A 19,920-nucleotide genomic window follows, 5' to 3' on the forward strand; every position below is an offset into this window, starting at 1 on the left:
ATCAGGAGGTGGCATCACCGATAATTAGATCGGGGGGCAGGAGTCAGGACAGTGCCACTATCTCACTGTGTGATCTTGGGCAAGTTACAGGAGTGCCCCGTGCCTCAGTTTCCCTGATTGTTCCGGGAAAATGAACATGATTCCAATCTTCCTCACTGGTTTAAATTGCATCCTAGCCACTTCCCTTTCTGGCCTGTCTGTAGTTGTTGGGGGGGCTTCAGGGAAGCCAACAGGGCAGCCCTTGCAAATGAGCACAAAAGCTCCGTGTTTAGAGTCAGATGAAGGTTTTCCATTAAAACTGGTCTTGGTTGGGAATTTGGGTGGTTGATTATGTGAAATTTTCCTTGAAAAGTGCCTGTTTTGGACAGGAAGACGCTGTTTTCACTGAAAAAGTAAATAGCTGAAAACCAAAGTATTTCGGTTTTGAAGTGCTGCCACGGTGCCTTGTGGGAGCTGAAACACGTGGCACTTGAGCTGCCTGTTCTGTTTCATGGGCTGGGCTCCCTGCTTGCAGTTGAACTTCCACGATGCACCGCCTGCTCTCTCCAAGCCCGAGCTGCGTGATGGGAAGTGTTGCCCAAACAGGGCGCCCGGTCTGTAGTGGCAGATGAAAGTACAGAGCACCTAAACTGCACCTCCCAGCAGGCATTGCGGTTCCCATTTCAGAACCAGAGGTTTTGGTTTTCTCACATTTTTGCCAAACCTTCCCCCTCCCCCAACTTTTCCCAGTGAAACATTCCCAGCCCCGGTCAGTGTGGTGGGAATGGGCCTGATGCCAGAGGCCGGTCTGTGTGAAGCCGCATCTGGCAGAGGGGGATCGTCAGGCTAACTTCAGTTCACTTGTTTCTGTTTTGAAGAGCGAATCAGCCAGACAGTGGAGATCCTGAAACATACCGTGGACATCGAGGAGAAAGGTGTCAAGCTGAAGCTGACGATAGTCGACACCCCGGGCTTTGGAGATGCCGTTAACAACACTGAGTGGTGAGAGGCGTTGGGACCCTGGACAGGAGGCCAGAGCAGGGGTGTGGGGAGGTTGGGCCCTGGCTGTAAGGGTGATAAACTGGGGTTCGGGGCGAGATCTTTGGGGAAGGAGTGGGGCACCAGAACAGGTGGGGGCTGGATACTGGCCATAAGGGCAGGCGACGGGGGGAGGGGGTGGAACCTCAAGGGGAGAGCAATGGGGGGCAGGGGCAGGGTTCAGGTGCCAGTATGGAGGCCTCATTTTAAGGAGCTTCTCCTGCTCCAGGCTCAGGGGTCCTGTCAGCTGCTGCTCCCTTCTCTCTGGGCAAGGCACGGAGGGGCTGAAGGTGGGAAGGGGGAGGCTGCTCTCCCACCTTACTGAGAAATGCCCTGGGCACTAGGGGAGGGCACAGGGAGCTGGTGTCTCTCTGAGGCTGGCCCCATTTAAGGCCGGGTCTGGTGGGGGCTGCGTTTGCCTCCCGCGCAGCTGGAAGCCCATCACCGATTACATCGACCAGCAGTTCGAACAGTACTTCCGCGATGAGAGCGGCCTGAACCGGAAGAACATCCAGGACAACCGTGTGCACTGCTGTCTCTACTTCATCTCCCCCTTCGGACACGGGTGAGGCGCTGGGAGCCAGATTCTGCCAGTGTAGGGTGGGCCAGGATCTTGCAGCGAATCCCTCAAGCTCTGCCCCATTGCTCTCTTCCCCTTCCGCTATGTGGGGGTTGAGGGAGGGCTTGTATCACCTACGTAGCGCCTCGTCTAGGACGTGCCACGCCAACGTCAAACCACTCAGCCCTTGGTGCTGGTGGGAGGAGCCTGTGTACAAGGTCGCCCTCTTGTGGTCCGGTGGGGGATTGCAGGTAACGAGTCTGAGGTGGAATTGGGGGCTAACAGTGGGAATTCAGCTGTTGCCCTCCACTATCCCCCTCTTGCTCATTGATGGAACATACTCCGCTAATGTGGTCTTTATCTTGTGCAGAGAAGTCCCCAGGCTCCGGGGGGCCGAGAAAAAGGCCTGTTCTCTTGTCCCCGATCCCCCATAGGCCTAAAGCCCATTTGTCTCTGCTGCTCGTGTGGGGGAGTGGGAGTTGAAAATTGCTGTGCAACCTCTGATCTTCCAGTCTGGCAGATCTGTGCGCAGTGCGGGACAGGGGAGAGGCAGAGGGAGCTTTCAGTTGCCTTTACATCTCCCCTTCCTGGTGCCAGCCTGCTCCTTGGCATAGGTTGAGGCAGCCCCAGGGTCCTTGCCCAGCAGAGGTACTCGAGAAGCCAGATCTGATCACTTCAGGCAGTGCAAGGTAGCTGAAGTGAGCCCAGGGTGGGGCCCTGGGTTTATTCTGTAGGGGAGCATATATACAGCTGGTGTCTCTCTCATTCAACAGGCTGAGCTGCTGGAGCAGGCAGACTGGGAAGGGGTTCTTTCAAGCTACCTCTGTGCCCTGTCTGCGCCAACTGGGAACTCTCCCTGTGGCTCGCTGTAGCTCCCCACATGCTGCTAAGAGGGCATCGGGCCCAGTGGGTGAATGGGAGCTCCCCTCTTCTGAGGAAAGGCAGGTGGGTGAGGTAACAGCACTTGCCTGCTAACCGGCCACTCTCACTTCCTGCTGCAGGCTCAGGCCGGTGGATGTCGAGTTCATGAAGGCTCTGCACGAGAAGGTGAACATTGTGCCCCTGATTGCCAAGGCTGACTGCCTGATCCCCAGCGAGATCCGGAAGCTAAAGGAGAGGGTGAGGGACCCTGCTGTCCTGCTCGGCGAGTGATCAGGGTCTGCACAGCTGCCCCAGTCCCGGGTTATGCCAGGGCCCTGCTCGAAGGAGACCCATGAAGCACTCCTGCTGGAGAGGCAGTTGGCTTTTATGTGGGTGACAGCCAGCTCGGAGCGAGCAGACCCCGCATTCCTCCCACCCGCTTTGTCTCAGAGATGGCATGGAGTGGTCTGACCCAAGTCCCTGCAGGTTTCATGGGGCTCCAGGCAAAATAACCCCCTGTGGGTACCCACCTAGCTCCATCTCTACCTCTGGCTGGGATCCTCTACCCCAGCAAGTGCCCAGCCTTCCAGAGATCCCAGCTCCAGCCACAGGCACCACTCGCTCTGTGGCGTCCCGTATCTCCTCTGTGGGGCTCAGCCAGTCAGGGGAACCAGATGGCTGTACCCATAGCTCCCGCACCTGTCAGCGCGTCACCTGCTGCAGTGCCTTCTTATGCCCCCTCCCACTCACCAAGGTGCCTGGGTCCCCTGGGGTTAAGCTGCTCTCCTTCGTTCCTTCCCATGTGTCACTGGCGGGAGCATCCCTTCCCTGGAGTTCAACACAGCAGGGAGGTGTTGGTGGCTCATTTATCCAACCCCCCAGCAGCCACTGGCAAGAAAGGAAATGGGTCCAAATTCTCCTCCCAGCCCATCTCTAGATGCCCTAGTCAGGAGCCAGCACTGACTGGGGCTGATTGGTTTCCCTCACTCTCCTCCTTGCCTCCTGCTCCCATGGGAGTGTCCTGCAGGGTTTGGAGGGGAGTCCACAAAGCAGGGTGCTTTTCCCATTGGCATTCCCAGCCCGGGGCAGGCCCCCGCCAACGCCCAGAGCAGCGAGGCTGCTGTGTGTGGGATTCCATTCCTGATGGGCTTTTGGGGGCTGTCTTTCCATTTGTCCTGGCCCTGCCGGGGAGCAGATCCGGGAAGAAATCGACAAGTTTGGGATTAAAGTTTACCAGTTCCCAGACTGCGACTCCGATGAAGATGAGGAATTCAAACAGCAGGACCGAGAGCTGAAGGTGAGGAAAGCCCTGAACCTCTTCCCGTTCCATAGTCTCGCCAGCTGGCTGGGGTGCACTGCTGCCCTCTACCAGATGGAATCAGAGCTATTCCGTGTGTGTCAGAGACCCTATCCTGCTAAGTCAGTGGAGACTCTTCTTTACCTCAGACTGCTAGGGGCCTGTGCTTTTGGAGATGGGGGATCTGAGTTCTGTTCCTGCTGGTGTCATGAAGTTCTGGGTGGCTGTAGCGTAGTACACAGGGACACAGTTACTGTCCCACGTGCCTGTGGCTTTGTGACAGCAGTCTTGGGGGACGGGTTCATTCCTGGTGTCATTCCAGGGACATCTGTCAGTACCTGTTTGTCTTGACTTCCCACATGACATAGCAACTGATTCCCACCAGACGTGGGGACCAGGGGCTCATCTCTTGACTTTTGAAGAGGGTGTGGAGTTATTGCTTCTCCTCCTAGCTTTCTGGTGCATCTGGCCAAGTCAAGAGCTGCTTCTGAAGCTTTCACCTGTGCTGTGGGTGGGAGAGTCTTGAGATACCGGACCTGCATGGTTTCTGCAGAGGGAAGTCGTGTCTGTCTAATCTATTAGAATTCTTTGAAGGGGTTAATAAACATGCGGACAAGGGGCACCCAGTGGACATAATATACCTAGATTTCCAGAAAGCCTTTGACACAGTCCCACACCAAAGGCTTTTATGTAAATTAGGTGGTCATGGGATAGGAGGAAAGGTCCTTTCATGGATCGGGAATTGGTTAAAAGACAGAAAACAAAGGGTTGGAATAAATGGTAAATTTTCACAATGGAGGGGGGTAACTAGTGGTGTTCCCCAGGGATCAGTCCTGGGACCGATCCTGTTCAACTTGTTCATCAATGATCTAGAAAATGAGGTAAGCAGTGAGGTGGCAAAGTTTGCAGATGACACCAAGTTGTTCAGGACAGTCAAAAGCAAAAGGGATTGTGAAGAACTACAAAAAGATCTCAGCAAACTGAGTGATTGGGCAGCAAAATGGCAAATGAAATTTAATGTGGGTAAGTGTAAGGTAATGCATGTTGGAAAAAATAACCCAAATTACACGTACTACATGATGGGGTCAAATTTAGCTACGACAGATCAGGAAAGGGATCTTGGAGTTATAGTGGATAGTTCACTGAAGACATCCACGCAGTGTGCAGCGGCAGTTAGTAAGGCAAATAGGATGTTAGGAATTATTAAAAAAGGGATCGATAATAAGACAAAAGATATCATACTTCCCCTATATAAAACTATGGTATGCCCACATCTCGAGTACTGCGTGCAGATGTGGTCTCCTCACCTCAAAAAAGATATATTGGCATTAGAAAAGGTTCAGAAAAGGGCGACTAAGATGATTAGGGGCTTGGAACGGGTCCCATATGGGGAGAGGCTAGAGAGACTGGGACTTTTCAGTTTGGAAAAAAGGCGATTGAGGGGCAATATGATAGAGGTATATAAAATCATGAATGGTGTGGAGAAAGTGAATATAGAAAAATTATTTACCTTTTCCCATAATACAAGAACTAGGGGACACCAAATGAAATTGATGGGTAGTAGGTTCAAAACTAATAAAAGGAAATTTTTCTTCACACAGCGCACAGTCAACCTGTGGAACTCCTTGCCCGAGGAGGCTGTGAAGGCCAGGACTCTATTAGGGTTTAAAAAAGAGCTTGATAAATTTTTGCAGGTTAGGTCCATAAATGGCTATTAGCCAGGGATAAAGTATGGTGCCCTAGCCTTCATAACAAGGGCAGGAGATGGATGGCAGGAGATAAATCACTTGATCATTGTCTTCTGTTCTCCTTCTCTGGGGCACCTGGCATTGGCCACCGTCGGCAGATGGGATGCTGGGCTTGATGGACCTTTGGTCTGACCCAGTATGGCCATTCTTATGTTCTTATGTTCTTATGACCTACCAGGCAGACCCAGGGGGTCTGAAAAATAATGGTCCCAGCAGTGGTGCACAGAGGGCCTATGGCTGGTATGTCCTGTGAGGCCTAGTATCCTTCTCCCACCCCATGGGAAGGGTTCCCCTGTGACTGCCAGTCTGGTCCAGCAGTGCCACGGTGTCCTCGGGCTGAGCGTTGGTTTCTGAGTGATGCTTGCTGCCAAGGAGCAGCGATTCCGGCCTGATGAGCTGTGGGAATGTGCTGCAGGACAGGCACGTGGGGGGCAACGCTGTGATCGCACATGACAGGCGGGGGCTGCACAGTGTCCTGTCGGGTGGGCCAGGTCCCTTCACTTTCCTGAATGGGCTCAGGCTGGGCTAGCAGTGAGTCCCCGTGTGTGGCCCATGAAGGGCAGCCTGGCTCGGCCTGGTTAGGGGCAGCGAGATCTGGCGTTCTGCTGGGGGCCTCTCTGGAAAGGAGCAGTGCGGGCCCCTCCCTGGGCGAGCTCTGCATTCGGTCCCTCAGAGAGGACGAGCTTCCTGCACGGCCATCCTCCCACCCCCGGGCTGGAGAACACAAGGCCCTTTGTGGGCATCTGTACTTGAGCCCTCGGGGCTCCCATCTGGGCCATGCACGACTCCCTCTCCCCCCCGCCCAGGTTTCCTGATTTCTTGGTGGCTCTTGTTTCAGGAGAGTGCTCCCTTCGCCGTCATCGGCAGCAACACAGTGGTGGAGGCCAAAGGCCAGAGAGTGCGTGGGCGGCTCTACCCGTGGGGCATCGTGGAAGGTACGCTGTGTTCCCGGGCGCTGGGAGGAGGGTGTGAGGGCTGGCAGCTGGGCAGCTCAGGCGAAGGACAGGGCCCCATGGCTGCGCTGGGGCTGCTGAGAGCTTCAGCAAAGTCCTGTGGCTTTGGAGCCCCGAGAGTACATCTGGGCTCTATTCACCGGGTGTGACTGCAGCTCATGTGCACTTACCCGAGCCAGCTCACGAGCTCAGGTACCAGTCCTGGGGAGCCAGCAGCACGGGGCTGCCCCAGGTAATGGCTCGGGTGGCCAGGTCACTGGCATTCTCCACCACGGCGTCGCTGCTCTGTTATCCAAATGAGCTAGCTTAAAGCCAGACCAGTGTGGCCACTCATGCAGCAGTCACACCCTTCCCTGCACGCTCCCTCGTGGGGACCAGCGAGCCTGTGTAACGGATGCCAGGGAGCCTCTTCTGATGTCGCCTTCGAAATGCTGGGGGAGGAGAGAGCGTGTTTGTCTCTCTTGCTGGTTTCTGAGTGGACAGACTCGGTGTTAGACGTGTAGCAAGCAGCCTCTCCCTGCTGGGGAAGGAAGCTGGGGCGTTGCCCGGTCGCTTCGGAGTAGCCGTTGTTCCCACTGGGGCCGAGGTTTATACCTGTCAGCGCTCGGCCCCACTCAGAAACACAAGGCTTTGCTGCCACTACTGCCATAGCCATGTGCGAGGTGAGACCTGCAAACCCAGCATAGCTGGAGGGAGAGCTTAATTGCAGGTCCCACAGTACGGGGAGACATTAGAGAGCAGAATGCCCTGCAGAAGGAAGGCTGCTGTGCTCATCCATTGTCCTGTCACCTCACAGCAGGAACGGCCCCTTGGCAGGGCCCAGGCTGGGGGCAGTGGCCTGGGAGCTGCTGTGTTAGGTCAGGCTTGTTGTGTTGTTGGGAGGAAACAGCTATTTTAAAGTAGAGATGCTGGCACTCTGCTAAGGCAGCTCCCCAACCCTAAGCCTCATTTGCTCCAGCTGAGGGGAGACTGGTGCTCAGAGAGCCCCACAGACGCCTATCAGCAGCAGTCCGGTCTATGGGACAACAGTGTGGTGGAGTGGATATTTCTTAAAGGGCTAGCCTGCCTCACTCTGCCTGTAGCTCTCGGTTCTCCCTGACTATAGAAGCACCACTGCACTGTGGCCCGGCAGCGGGGGTGGTTACTGATTTCACTATCCTCTGGCTTGTCGCTGCAGGGTGCTTGCACTTATTGGGTTGCACCCGCACCAGTTTGCGCTAGGGCTGGTCAGGAACGCACTGACAGCTCAGCCCCCTTGGCCCAGGCAGATGCCTGGGAGGCAGTGCAGTTTGCAAAGCCCCTGGTGTGACGTGGCCTTGGCTGCCCTCAACTTTGAGCTAAAACATGAAGGAAAGAAGGCAGGTTGCACTGGGACCCCACCTCTACTGGGACTGGCCCTGTTAACAGCACCCATAGGCAGGGGAACAACAAGCTGGAAAATCCTGAACCAAGCCCAGAATGACACTGTTTCAGAAGAGGCTCAAAGCCGCCGGCTTTGTGACTATACAGCAGGTGACAGTGGTTGTTTATGGTAGCAGTACTATGTGCTAGACTCAGACTATGCCCACGCCTCAGTGCAGGCCTGGCCTGCTGCCTCCCCATGACTTCGCCTCCCTGCCGTGTGTTCTCCTCTGTGGGCCTAATCCATTGGGAAAGAAGCCCATTGACTTCGGTGGACTTCGGATCAGGCTCTAGACTGAGGACAAAGGGGGGAGACCCAGACACCAGGCCTCATAAAGCCCTTCAGTTTGATTCCGACTAGTTTCCCTTGCTAGCTGTGGCCCCGGTGCATGTGCCTGGACTGAGGAATATGATGCGTGTTCCTTGGAACCTTTGTCCCCCATCAGAACCTGCCTGGCCCCCTCCCTGCATGCACCCCATCTTCCTCTGCAGACACAGGACTGGGAGCCAGGGGAGATTAGCAGCCTGGCTTGCAGGTCAGCCAGTTCAGGCTGTTGGGGGCAGGGGCAAGCAAGCCCTAGTGCAGAGGACCCTGTTGTTGAAAATGTTCTCTCTCTAGCCCCTTCCCTTTAACACAGGGTGTGACCTTGAGGCCGAGTGCCCTTATGTCACACCTGCGGAGAGCAGCCCCAGGGTGTGTATCCAAGCAGCATGGAGAGGGGGTAGGAGACGGGCTCAGGGGATAGTCTGGAGGGAGCCTGCTGGGATGAGCTTGTAACCAGGGGTTGGGTGTGGCCAGGCTCGGAAGGGGCCGTTGCTCAGCTTTGCCCCGTCTCTGCTGCTCCCACAGTGGAAAACCAGGCGCACTGTGATTTCGTGAAGCTGCGGAACATGCTGATCCGGACGCACATGCACGACCTGAAGGACGTCACCTGTGATGTTCACTATGAGAACTACAGAGCTCAGTGCATCCAGCAGATGACGAGGTGGGTGCCTGTCCGTGGCCCTTTTCTCCTGTGCGGAGCGGGGAAGGGGCTGCATCTGGTGCCTCCCCAGTGGAGGAGCTCTCATCTGCTCCTTGTTAGTGGGGCGGGGGGCATTCCAGGTGCTGGAGGGATGCTCTCTGCAGAGAGAAGTGGCAGTCAGGTGTACTGGAGGGGGCAATAGCTAGCGAACAGACCACAATCACAGCATCTCAGTGGTCTAAGCACCACCATGGGGAGGCCTCTCTAGAGCCCAATCATGACCTGCACTCAGCCATGGCGTGCTGGCACAGAGACAGATTGTCTTATTATAGGAGCTCTTCTCAGTGCTAGGGAAAAATAGACCTGGCCTAGTGACATTAACAGGGACTCGGCCACCCCCTGGGGATTTGTCTGTGTTGCCAAAGCAGCAGCCTGGAAGGGGGCGTTGCCAGCTCCTGCAGCCTCACCATCTGTGTCCCTGTCTATGCCGTGACATCACCCTTGAGATGCTGCTGTTTCTCTGGCAATGCATCTCTTGGAGCAATTAGCAATTGCTGAGTCTTAACATGTCTTCAAAGAATGCCCTGCGCTCTCCTGGGTCACTGCACTGTTCTCCCCTGCAGTTTCAGCCAGCAAAGGAGAGTTGATCATAGAAATCTCATAAAAAAAGTCTCCCAGGTTGTCAGCTCTCTACCCCTGCGCATGTGAAATGTTGTCGAAAGTGCTGAATTTTAAAAATCTCTAGCACATTTCCAGGGTAGCTTGTTACCTGCCCTTCCTGTGCTCAGCTTAGGCATAGCATTGCCGTGTACTGTCCCATTCCACCCCAGAAATGGCCATACTACAATGAGCAAGTAACGCCTGTACGTGGCATGTAAATGTCTGTGAGGGTGCATGTGGGTTCACACACGTTTGTTGTGCGTGTGAACACACAGGCACGTTCCCGTGATGGACAAATCTGTTTATTTTCATTAGTGGGAATATAGGATTCCAAGATAGCTCGGTATTAAGTGATTAACCTCAGAGATGGGAGAGAAGTGACACCTACTATTTAGATACAGAAATACTAATAAAATAGCATCTCCCCACACTTATTAGATTCTACACACCCCTGTGGTTTTCCTTAAATTCTCATGTCTTTGCTGATTCTCTCCATATCAAGCATGAGGGAGTAGGGATGTAATAGTTTCTTACAGGCAGCCGAACTCTGAGGAAAATAGTAACAGAGAGAAAGCTGTGCTAGTCTATATACTATCAAAACAAACAAGCAGTCAAGTAGCACTTTAAAGACTAACAAAATCATTTATTAGGTGATGAGCTTTCGTGGGACAGACCCACTTCTTCAGACCATAGCCAGACCAGAACAGACTCGATATTTAAGTTCTCTGTGCCTTAAATACTGAGTCTGTTCTGCTCTGGCTATGGTCTGAAGAAGTGGGTCTGTCCCACGAAAGCTCATCACCTAATAAATGATTTTGTTAGTCTTTAAAGTGCTACTTGACTGCTTGTTTGTTCTGAGGAAAATGTGCATTTGTAGACCCTTTCCTGGGGAAAGAGCCTGAAGTACAACTCTCTATAGCTGAAAATTAAGCCAACATTGCCGCCATGTGGCGGGAGGAGGTAACAACACCTTGGAATTCTCTCAGGTCGGCCTGTTGTCTCTTAAGACATTTGAGCCCTTGATTGTGGTGCTCTCCTGCCTTATTACTAGGAGTCGTATGATTAAACTGGCTGCATGATTTGGTCCTTCTGAAAAAGGCCTGAGACCAAGGTCTGGTTGCTTAACAAGTGTTGATATTTAATGTTGACCACCAGTGTTCCCTCTAATACAGGGATGGGCACTCATTTTTGATGGGGCGGGGGACACGCCAAGATTTGGGTGAGGGGTCGAGGGCCACACTGCTCTATAGAGGGGCCCAGGATTTGGGATGGAGGCTGGGTGCAGAAGGGATCTTGGGGTAGGGAACTGGGGTGCAGAAGAAGAGGTCTGAGAAGGGGGTTGGGTAAAGTAGGGGGTGTGACCTGGCACAGGGGATTGGGGCGCAGGGTTCAGGAAGGGGTGTGGGAACAGGAAATGATTCTGGCCTGGGGGAAGGGTATGGGAAGGGGTGCAGGGTTTGTGAGGGAGTTGGGATGAAGGAGGGGCAGGCTGTGGCTGGGAGGTGCTTACCTGAGCCGCTCCTGGGCAGCTACACTCTCAGGCAGACTTCCAGGTTTGCTGTCAGGCCTAGACCACTCCATGTGGCTCTCCGTGCTGTGGGGGATCTTTGGGTGCTGCCCTGCCCTCAGCAAAATCTCTCATTTTCCTTTTGCTTGGAAAGCAGCCAGTGGGGCCCCTGGCTCAGGTGGGAGGGGAGCCCAGCTCCATGCCTCCAGAAGGGGTGGAGCCAAAGGCAGGGAGGGAGGGGAAGATAGTTGAGCGGTTAGAGCCTCGTAAACCGAGGGCTGTGAGTTCCATCCTTGCAGGACCTTTCAAGCGGATGGGGCAGGTTAGATTAAAACAAAAACCAAAGCCTGTCAGGGATGGTGATAGGCCCTGATGGGAGGGCAGGGGCAGGACTCTGGCTTCTCAAGGTCCCTTCCAGTTCTGTGATATGATAAGGGGTGGGGCCTGGGGCAGTCAGCCCTCAGCACGGCCCGGACTGTGGCATTGTCCTCCCCACTAGACCTGTGCAGTGGTGGAGTTACATTGCTGGGTCCTTCAAAGGGGCCTGGATCTCCTGCCATGGCTGCCGCCAAAGTAGCAGTGGCTGTGGCTGGAGCTACAAGCCCCTTTGAAGCACTGGGCCCAGGGGCACCTGTCCCCTTTGTCCCTTCCCTCTCCCGTGGGTGGTCCTGATGGCAGCTGAGAAATTCTCCTGCACTTTCCCTGCCCCCAGCAAAATCTCTCAGTTCCTATTGCCTGGAAACCAGACAACGGGAGCCGAGAGATTTGGGTGGAGGCAGTGTGCAAAACCTCCACCCGTTCCACAGCAGTGCAGCCACAGGGAACATCTAGCTCAGGGGTCTGCAAGCAAAATAGCAAGAAGAGCCATTTTTTTCCATTTTGGTGAAAAACTCCAGTAATTCAGGTGCCACGATGCATGTGAATACGAGATAGTTCTTCATGAATAACGCAAACTGTATTTTTTGTAACCCCGTGTTAAGAACAGCACACACAGAGTGATCTGTAATGCGATACACGGTTAGTGCAGGACCTTCACCAACTTTTTACTTTTCCTATTTCCTCACACTTTATGGGTGTATTTGTCCTGTTGTCTTCCTGACTTTCACACCTGAAACCCCACCTCTCTCTGGAAGAAGGTAGGGGTAATTATCTAACGTTTTAGGATCACATATTAGCTGTGTCTACATGTGCACGCTACTTCGAAGTAGCGGCACCAACTTCGAAATAGCGCCCGTCGCGGCTACACGCGTCGGGCGCTATTTCGAAGTTAACTTCGACGTTAGGCGGCGAGACGTCGAAGTCGCTAACCTCATGAGGGGATCGGAATAGTGCCCTACTTTGATGTTCAACGTCGAAGTAGGGACCGTGTAGACGATCCGCGTCCCGCAACGTCGAAATTGCCGGGTCCTCCATGGCGGCCATCAGCTGGGGGGTTGAGAGATGCTCTCTCTCCAGCCCCTGCGGGGCTCTATGGTCACCGTGGGCAGCAGCCCTTAGCCCAGGGCTTCTGGCTGCTTCTGCGGCAGCTGGGGATCTATGCTGCAGGCACAGGGTCTGCAACCAGTTGTCAGCTCTGTGTATCTTGTGTTGTTTAGTGCAACTGTGTCTGGGAGGGGCCCTTTAAGGGAGCGGCTTGCTGTTGAGTCCGCCCTGTGACCCTGTCTGCAGCTGTGCCTGGCACCCTTATTTCGATGTGTGCTACTTTGGTGTGTAGACGTACCCTCGCAGCGCCTATTTCGATGTGGTGCCGCGCAACGTCGAAGTTGAACATCGACGTTGCCAGCCCTGGAGGACGTGTAGACGTTATTCATCGAAATAGCCTATTTCGATGTTGGCTTCACGTGTAGACGTAGCCATTGTGAGCTATTTAGATATAAGTTGTTCATTTTTGGGCTTTTAGACATTCACTGTTTATCAGAAATAATCAGGAGGGTTTTTTTACTTTGCAATTAGAGCATCGGGAGCCACAAAGAAATCCTTAAAGAGCCGCATGTGGCTCTGGTGTGACAGGGTGCAGACCCCGATGTAGCTGCTTTGAGCAGCATTGCTGTGTGCATGGGGTGGGCCATGAACCAGATTAAAGGGTCGGTGGGCCGGGCTGTATCCTGCCAACCCTGCTCTACTTATTTCCATCCATGGGCAGAATAAATTTTGGCATGTGCAGATGTGTACCACCCATGGAAACAGGCTAGTTGTGGGCGATCTGTCAATCAGCTGAATCTCTCCTGGGTGGCCACCCAAGTGCTCTGCTTACAGGAAACTCTGCTGATCGCAAAAACAAGAAGTCCTGTGGCACCTTATAGACTAACAGATGTTTTGGAGCATAAGCTTTTGTGGGCAAAGACCAACTTCGTCAGACGCTTCCGACAAAAGCTTATGCTCTAAAACATCTGTTAGTCTATTAGGTGCCACAGGACTTCTTGTTTTTGAAGATACAGACTAACTCAGCTACCTCTGTGATACCCTGCTGACCACAGCATACAAGTGGGAATGTTTGTGCATCATTTATTTCCTAGCCAGCAAGAGGGACCACAAGACCATGATCTGTCAATGCCTCTCATAAATTTGTCTTCCAGACAGCTCGTTGTGTGTTGAATTGCTAATAAGGCCCAAAGCTTTGGAGAGATGCCAGCTCTATGAGGGCTTGGGTTTACTTTCCACTCTTGGTTTGTGGCTTTCACCTCTACTTGCTGCTCCAGCCTGCTCCCTTGAAATCTCATTTCTGTAACAGAGTGGCTACCTCTGCCCTTACTAAAAACTTCAAAATGGCCATGCTAACGGCCGAATGGAAGAATAACCATGAGGCGCTCAAATGAATATTCAGCGCTGCATTAGCACGCCGCCGGCCGCAGCACTTTGAAAGTGCCGGGGTTCCTTTGCCTGTGGCTCATCTACGGGGGGCGGCGGGGTTCCTTTTCGAAAGGACCCCGCCAACATTGAAATTGATTTTTCAACTGATAGGAATAAGGGGATTTCTGTGTTGGCAGGGTCCTTTCGGAAAGGACCCCTGTGTAGATGTCCATGGGCGAGCAAACCACGGCACTTGTGAAATGCTGCGGCCGGCAGCATGCGAATGAGGCGCTGAATATTCGTTTCAGTGCCTCATTAGGATTCTTCGATTTGGCCATTAGCATGTAGTAAGTGAAGACGCGGCCAGAGTGAGATGCGTGCCTGTGTGCGAATGGATCCCATACCTCTCAGCTGTGCTTCCCCAGAACACATCCAAGCCGCCTGGCTGGGCAGACGCATGTGGCTGTGATTGTGCCCTGGTGTGTTTGTGACAGGCCCTTGGTCCCCTCTGCACAAAGCCCAGGACCTGGCTGGCCTGATGATCTCTGCTCTCTCTCCCCCTAGTAAGCTGACCCAGGACAACAGGATAGAAAGCCCCATCCCTATCCTGCCCCTTCCCACACCTGACGCTGAAACGGAGAAGCTGATCAAAATGAAGGATGAAGAGGTAAGTACCCCCTGCACTTCACCTTCCTCGGCGACTGGCGGAGGGGCCGTGCCAGGGGAGGCTGTCCTGGGGTGCACTGGTGCTTCCCCTCTGTGCTGCCTTCTGCTGCACTCTGCTCTCATGAGCTCCCCGCCGGGCGGGCAGGGCGTGGAGGCTGCTTCCTTCTCGGGCTGCGGCCGTCCCTGGAACTGCAGAGCGAGGCCCAGCAGCCGCCACGGTCAGAGAGGAGCTAGAGTGAGGGTGTCTCTGAGAGCCCTTCCTCCCTCCCGGGGCTGAGCAAAGCACCAGTCGGCACTGGCCTGGTGAGCACCATCAGGATACAGTTGGGGGGTTTACAGCCAGCAGGGACCACCCCTGCCCTGCCCTGCCCTGCCCTGCCCTGCCCTGCCAGTGTGACTGAAGCACCCAGAGGTCAGCCGCTGCATAGACCGGGGCGCACAGAGCAAGGTCCGGCCCGCACGTGGTTCCCTTTTACAGCCTGGCCAGGCCGCGCAGCGTCCGCTGCCTTTTGCACATCTCTGCTGGCTGTCGTGTCGCCCCGGCTCCTCCTCGCTGTGCCGAGTTCTCCAGGCAGGGGACAGGAGCGGGATGTGGGGGGGAGATGGCGAGAGGAGGGCAGAGCCTGGGGCACGGCAGGGCAGTGCGGTGCGTCGGAGAGAGCAGCAGCCCTAAGTGCGTTTCTGCTTTGCCACGTCCCAGCTGTGCGACAGGTAAAAGGGGTTGACTGGGAAGGGGACATGAAGCTGTCCTCTCTCAGGGAAGCCAAGGCTGCAGCTAATGAGCATTGGTACCAGAGGAGCAGTGACCCGCTGGAGTTCGGGGGGGTCTCAGTCCAGTGTCTGCCAGATAATTGTCCGTATCAGAGCTCTGACTCCCTTGTTAGCAGAGAGGCCAAGGCACAATAGGCCCTGGAGGCTGCCCTCCATCTCTCACCCTGCCCTCCATTGCCCTTAGCGGGGGTAAGCTCCATCTCCTCCCTGCCCTCCCTTGCTCCCTAGTGGGGATGGACCAATGAGCAGGGCCGCATGGGGAAGCTTCCTCTGTTCTGGTCGCACTTTTTCCCGTGGATAAACAGAGGAATCCATCCCCTGCTGGTCCTTCCCTTCTGCTCCTTAGGGAAGAGGAGGCAGCTGTGCCACCAGACAGGTCTCTCTGGTACCCAGCAGCATCCTCTGAGTCCCCTCGAAACTGTGCGTGAGCTGCCCATCAATGCAGGGAGCTCTTCCAAACCTCTCCTGCATGAGCCTGGCCTCCTGTGAGCCATTACTAGCCAGTCCAAGCAGACGGGAGAGTGAGCAGCAGCGGGCACAGCCGCAGCACTGCGTGGGGGTCAGAGTGGGGCCTTGCACCCCGCTCGCAAACGTGTGGGCCCAGTAACGGAGCACGTGTGCCAGTACCTTGGAGCATCTCACTGGCTGGGGTGGAGCCAGGCTCTCTCTGACCTTCTCCCTCTGTCTCCTGCAGTTGCGGAGGATGCAGGAGATGCTGCAGAAGATGCAGCAGCAGATGCAGGACCAGTGAGCGCCAGGAGGATGAAGGGCAAAGGGAATCCCTGGTGATCTTCTGGGGCCCAGCTTGAGACGTGGCCGTTGTAAGAAGACGTTCCCCATTGTGTCGAGACTTGTGGGTGAGAGCTGCCCCCACCCCCTCTAATTTATTAGCAGCGACACTGGCTGTCCTGTCAGCTGGATTGCAGAAGAGGCTCTTCACTTAGCAATTTACTGGTGTGTTTTTTCTTTCATTTCTTTCGAGCCTGGGAAGTGTGTGCCAATGGCATTTGTAGAACCGTTCCCACTTCCAGATGCACTAGGCCCTCGCTAGGGAATGCGCCGCTGGTTAAGTCACAGTTTCTGTGGTGTACAAACTTGAAGATTCTGTGTAAATGCACATAAATGTTTACTCCCAACCATGGTGCTGGGACCCTCCTACCATCCGTCTGGACCAGGGCAGATGTTCTCTCTGAACCAAGAGCTCCTGAGTTGGACCAAGCCAGCCGTCCCTCGCCATTGCTCTGGATGGCAGAGCAGCAGGGAGCCAGAGTTGATCAGGGCACACAGGCCCAAGTGTGGTGGGCGGGAGGTGGGGGGGTATTTTTAAGGTGCCTGAACATTCCTGCCTGATTTTCCTGTTGAGAAGATCTAGGATCGTTTGCACTGACAGGAGAGAGATCAGCCTCACCCGCTAGGTTAGAAGATACTGGCTTCCACAGCCCTCATTTAGAGCAATGTTTCTTAACGAGTGGTCTCTGGCCTGGTGCCATTCCCTTAGGTCTCTCTGGCACAGAAGTTGGTGAATCAGTCCTTGGTCCCAGAAAAAAAAGGGGTGAGAAAACCAGGTTTAGTGCATAGTGGAAGGAGAACCCGGCTTGTGGAGGTGAGGTGCCACTGGGAATTGGTGCTGCAGTAGCCCGTGAGGTGACAGCATCTTCCCAGGCCCGCAGCTGTGCTCCAGTTGTAGCCAAAGGACACGGTGAAACTGAGTCGCTGGCAGAACTGTGGCGCAGTTAGCAGGAAGGTTGGCAGCTTTTTCTTTGCATTCTGCCCTCTTTGGGGAGGGAAGGATGCCCCTGGCGTAGCCCCACTGCCGTGCAGCCTTCACCTGGAAAGGTGACATGCCAGCCAGAGAGGTAGAGGGCCCAAAGAACGAATGGCTGTGTCCCAGTTTGTTCCTGAACAAGGGAAGCCTCAGAGCAGGAGACGAACCCTCAACACGGAGCTTTCCTCATCCCAAGCACTCAGAGCCTTGCTGGTCCCTGAGTCCCCCCTCCGGGGAGGGAGGACATTTCCCTCTGTGCCGATCTCACTGGGCATCCAGAAGAGCTGAAAGGCTTTGGTTGGGGCAGCGGAGGCAAGAGATGCCTGTGTAGGGAGCAGGTTGGTGCTGAATGGGTTGTGGGCATCAGGGAAGCACATGAGTCCCTGGCAGGAGGTTTAATATACAGTCCAGCTCTACTTGCTGTGTGCTGCCCCTCCTTCCCTTTCACACAGGACTCCACGCCTCAGCCCCTCTGGGCAGTAGCTTCAGGCTTTCCCCGCTTCCAGCTCCTGGTCCGAGCTCTGGGGACCGGCATCTCTGAGTTCCAGGGCAGGGGAAGCTGACGGGATCTGGTGGCAGAGATACAAGGCCTGTGTCTGCAGCAGCTACTGTCCTGCTGTCGTTTGCTGGATTATTTTTAACAAGCTCAGTAACCAGAAGTATGGCGTGTCTGATAGTGCTGTCACTGGCCTGCCTGGGAAAACGGGCACGAGACTCCAGCTGGATCTTCACTCAGTCTCCTTGGAGGTCTGGCCAGGAGCTGATCTCCTGATGCACGTGGGGGTGGGTCCTCCCTGCCCAGCCTTCAGTTCCCACTCTAAGTCCCAAGGGTGCTTATTTATCTGTGGCTTTGTGTTGTCCATCTCTGACTCCCCATGGCCCCACCTTGGTGTGACACACAGCCTTGGCTGGGTGGGGTTAGGTGCTAGGGCTGCTTCTCTTAGTCGTGTACCTTGCTGGCTTCTCTCCCCAGGGCCTTAGGGGCCTGATCTCTTGTGCTCTGGGTGAGTAGTTTGGGTGGTGATGGTTATTCACAGGCAGGCCTCTTTTATCTTGAGTCGGGAGACCGGACAGACCTCTGACATAACAAGGGCTGGGTTGCCTCTTGGCATAGATGGCTGAGCTCGTCGACTGGCCCATTTGAGAGGCCTCTCTTGCTGCCCCAGTGAAGTGGAGCGCTGTGTGTCTGGGGGACAAACTCGGGCCAGAAGAGCAATGTCATTATCGCCCCAGCTCCTTTGTCCTGTCCCATCCCCCTGTGCGAAGCATGGATGAGATGGCAACGCCAGGCCGGGACCATTTACTCCTGTTGGCATGGGTCAGTGCCCGCTGCTTAAATGGAAAGCAGAGCCACTTCGCCATAATGCAGTGCAGTGGTAATGTAGTCTGAGGGAAAAGCTCCTTCCAGGCCTGGACTGGTGCACTTACTATCCTGATGCACAAGGATTGCTAACGTGTATCTGTTTTATTCATGTTAGTGTAACTGCAAATGCCGTTCCTGTTCACTGGAGTGTCTGTTCCCCTTCTGTAAAGCTTTCTAAGCTCCCTGCATCTGCATTATCCTGAGGCAGTGAATTCCACATGTTAACAATCTGTTGCAGGTAAAACCGTAACATTTCCAGACCAGTCCCTGTGTCCAGCAGGTTCTGGCCCAAGAGGGAGGTAGAGAGGATTTTCCCACTCGCGCTGGATGACAGCTCGGTTGTGTGCAGCCTGCAGCTGTCTTGGTAGATGTCAGTCCTGGGGGAGTTCTGCAATTTTACCGTCGCTCCAACTGCAACTTTTGGAGAATTCCCCCAGGACTACTGAGTCCACAAGCAAGGCATTGAAACAGGGCATTGCCCTGGGGCTGAGGCATTTGGCAGGGCAGGGCACCTATAGGCAGAATTGCTCAGACAAGATACCCTGTCCTGGTCAGGCTGTCTCCATCAACTCAGTGCAAACGTCTGCTCAAGCTGGTAAAGTTTGCCAGACCCATTCCACACGGAGTGGAACTCTTCAGTCATGGGGAGGGGCAGCCTGGAGGCAGAGAGAAGCACCTTCTGCCAAGGCAACTGGAGATGCAGCTTCTCCAGAGGTGAAGTAGGAGCACTGAGACCCACCAGGGAAGAAGACAGAGCAGCTCCCCTTCTGAGGGAGCGTTGGCTGCCTGGAAAGACGTTGGAAATGGAGCTGACGGGTGGGGGGCTCTACAGATCTGCCCTCTGTTGATGTGTTCTCAGAGCAGTCTCCCCCGTTGAACTGAGCTGTGTTCCTGGCTAAGCATGGCTGGCTGTTTCTCCTTCAGCGAGGGAAGCTGTCACCCCTCCCCGGCAGCAAAGGAGGTTGAGCGTGTGGATAGGTTGCTCCTTCCCCTGATGCACACGTGCCCTGCATCTTAAGCCTTTGCCTGTTTTTTGAGCTTCTTAGCAACTACCGGCGCTGAGTCCTGCTCCACCAAGCTCTTGTGAGCTGGAGCTGGGCCAGGGCTTGTGCGTATAACAGGTCCAACCTTGTGCCTGATTGGGGGGGTGGTAGTGGGATGAACCCTTTGGTGTGCCATTGCTGCACCAGTCCTTGCTCTGCCAGCACTCACTGACCACCTGCATGCCTTGTCCTGCCCCCCCTTCCTTTGGGGCGGAGGGTGGGGGTTCCATTCTTCACGCTGTGCGACTGCTTTTCCCCGCCCCCTCATCACACACAGAGCCACCCTTGTGAACTGGCTTGCTTGTGACCCTGAGATTTCCGCATTGCCTTGCTCTGTTCCTAGGCACTTCGTTCCCCGTGGTTGGTTTGGTTGGGGTTTTTTGTACATTTCTGTTGAGTATTTTGTCCTTGTGAGCAAAGAGAAACAAACCCTTTGGAAGTGGTGTGTCCATTTTATGAAAATGATGATGATGGCTATTAATAATGATAATAATAATAACGATAATAATAATGTTTACTACCTGAACTGGTCAGTGAAATAAATACATGAAAAA

The 19,920-nt window shown here is 54.5% G+C and overlaps 1 protein-coding gene across 3 annotated transcripts in view; it reads left to right on the forward strand.

Annotated features, from left to right (window-relative positions):
- The window catches only part of SEPTIN5 (septin 5), an 84,724-nt gene extending 64,804 nt beyond the window's left edge, over window positions 1-19,920 (forward strand). For all 3 annotated transcript variants that reach the window (XM_075013060.1, XM_075013059.1, XM_075013061.1), the window contains exons 4-11: window positions 858-981; window positions 1,448-1,582; window positions 2,578-2,695; window positions 3,633-3,734; window positions 6,321-6,417; window positions 8,687-8,822; window positions 14,323-14,425; window positions 15,890-19,920. In XM_075013060.1, the coding sequence (XP_074869161.1) occupies window positions 858-981; window positions 1,448-1,582; window positions 2,578-2,695; window positions 3,633-3,734; window positions 6,321-6,417; window positions 8,687-8,822; window positions 14,323-14,425; window positions 15,890-15,946 (872 nt within the window). In that variant the 3' untranslated portion in view covers window positions 15,947-19,920. The remainder of the gene's footprint in view (window positions 1-857; window positions 982-1,447; window positions 1,583-2,577; window positions 2,696-3,632; window positions 3,735-6,320; window positions 6,418-8,686; window positions 8,823-14,322; window positions 14,426-15,889) is intronic.

Source organism: Carettochelys insculpta, chromosome 18 (genome assembly GCF_033958435.1).
Source record: "Carettochelys insculpta isolate YL-2023 chromosome 18, ASM3395843v1, whole genome shotgun sequence".
Lineage (NCBI taxonomy): Eukaryota > Metazoa > Chordata > Testudines > Carettochelyidae > Carettochelys > Carettochelys insculpta.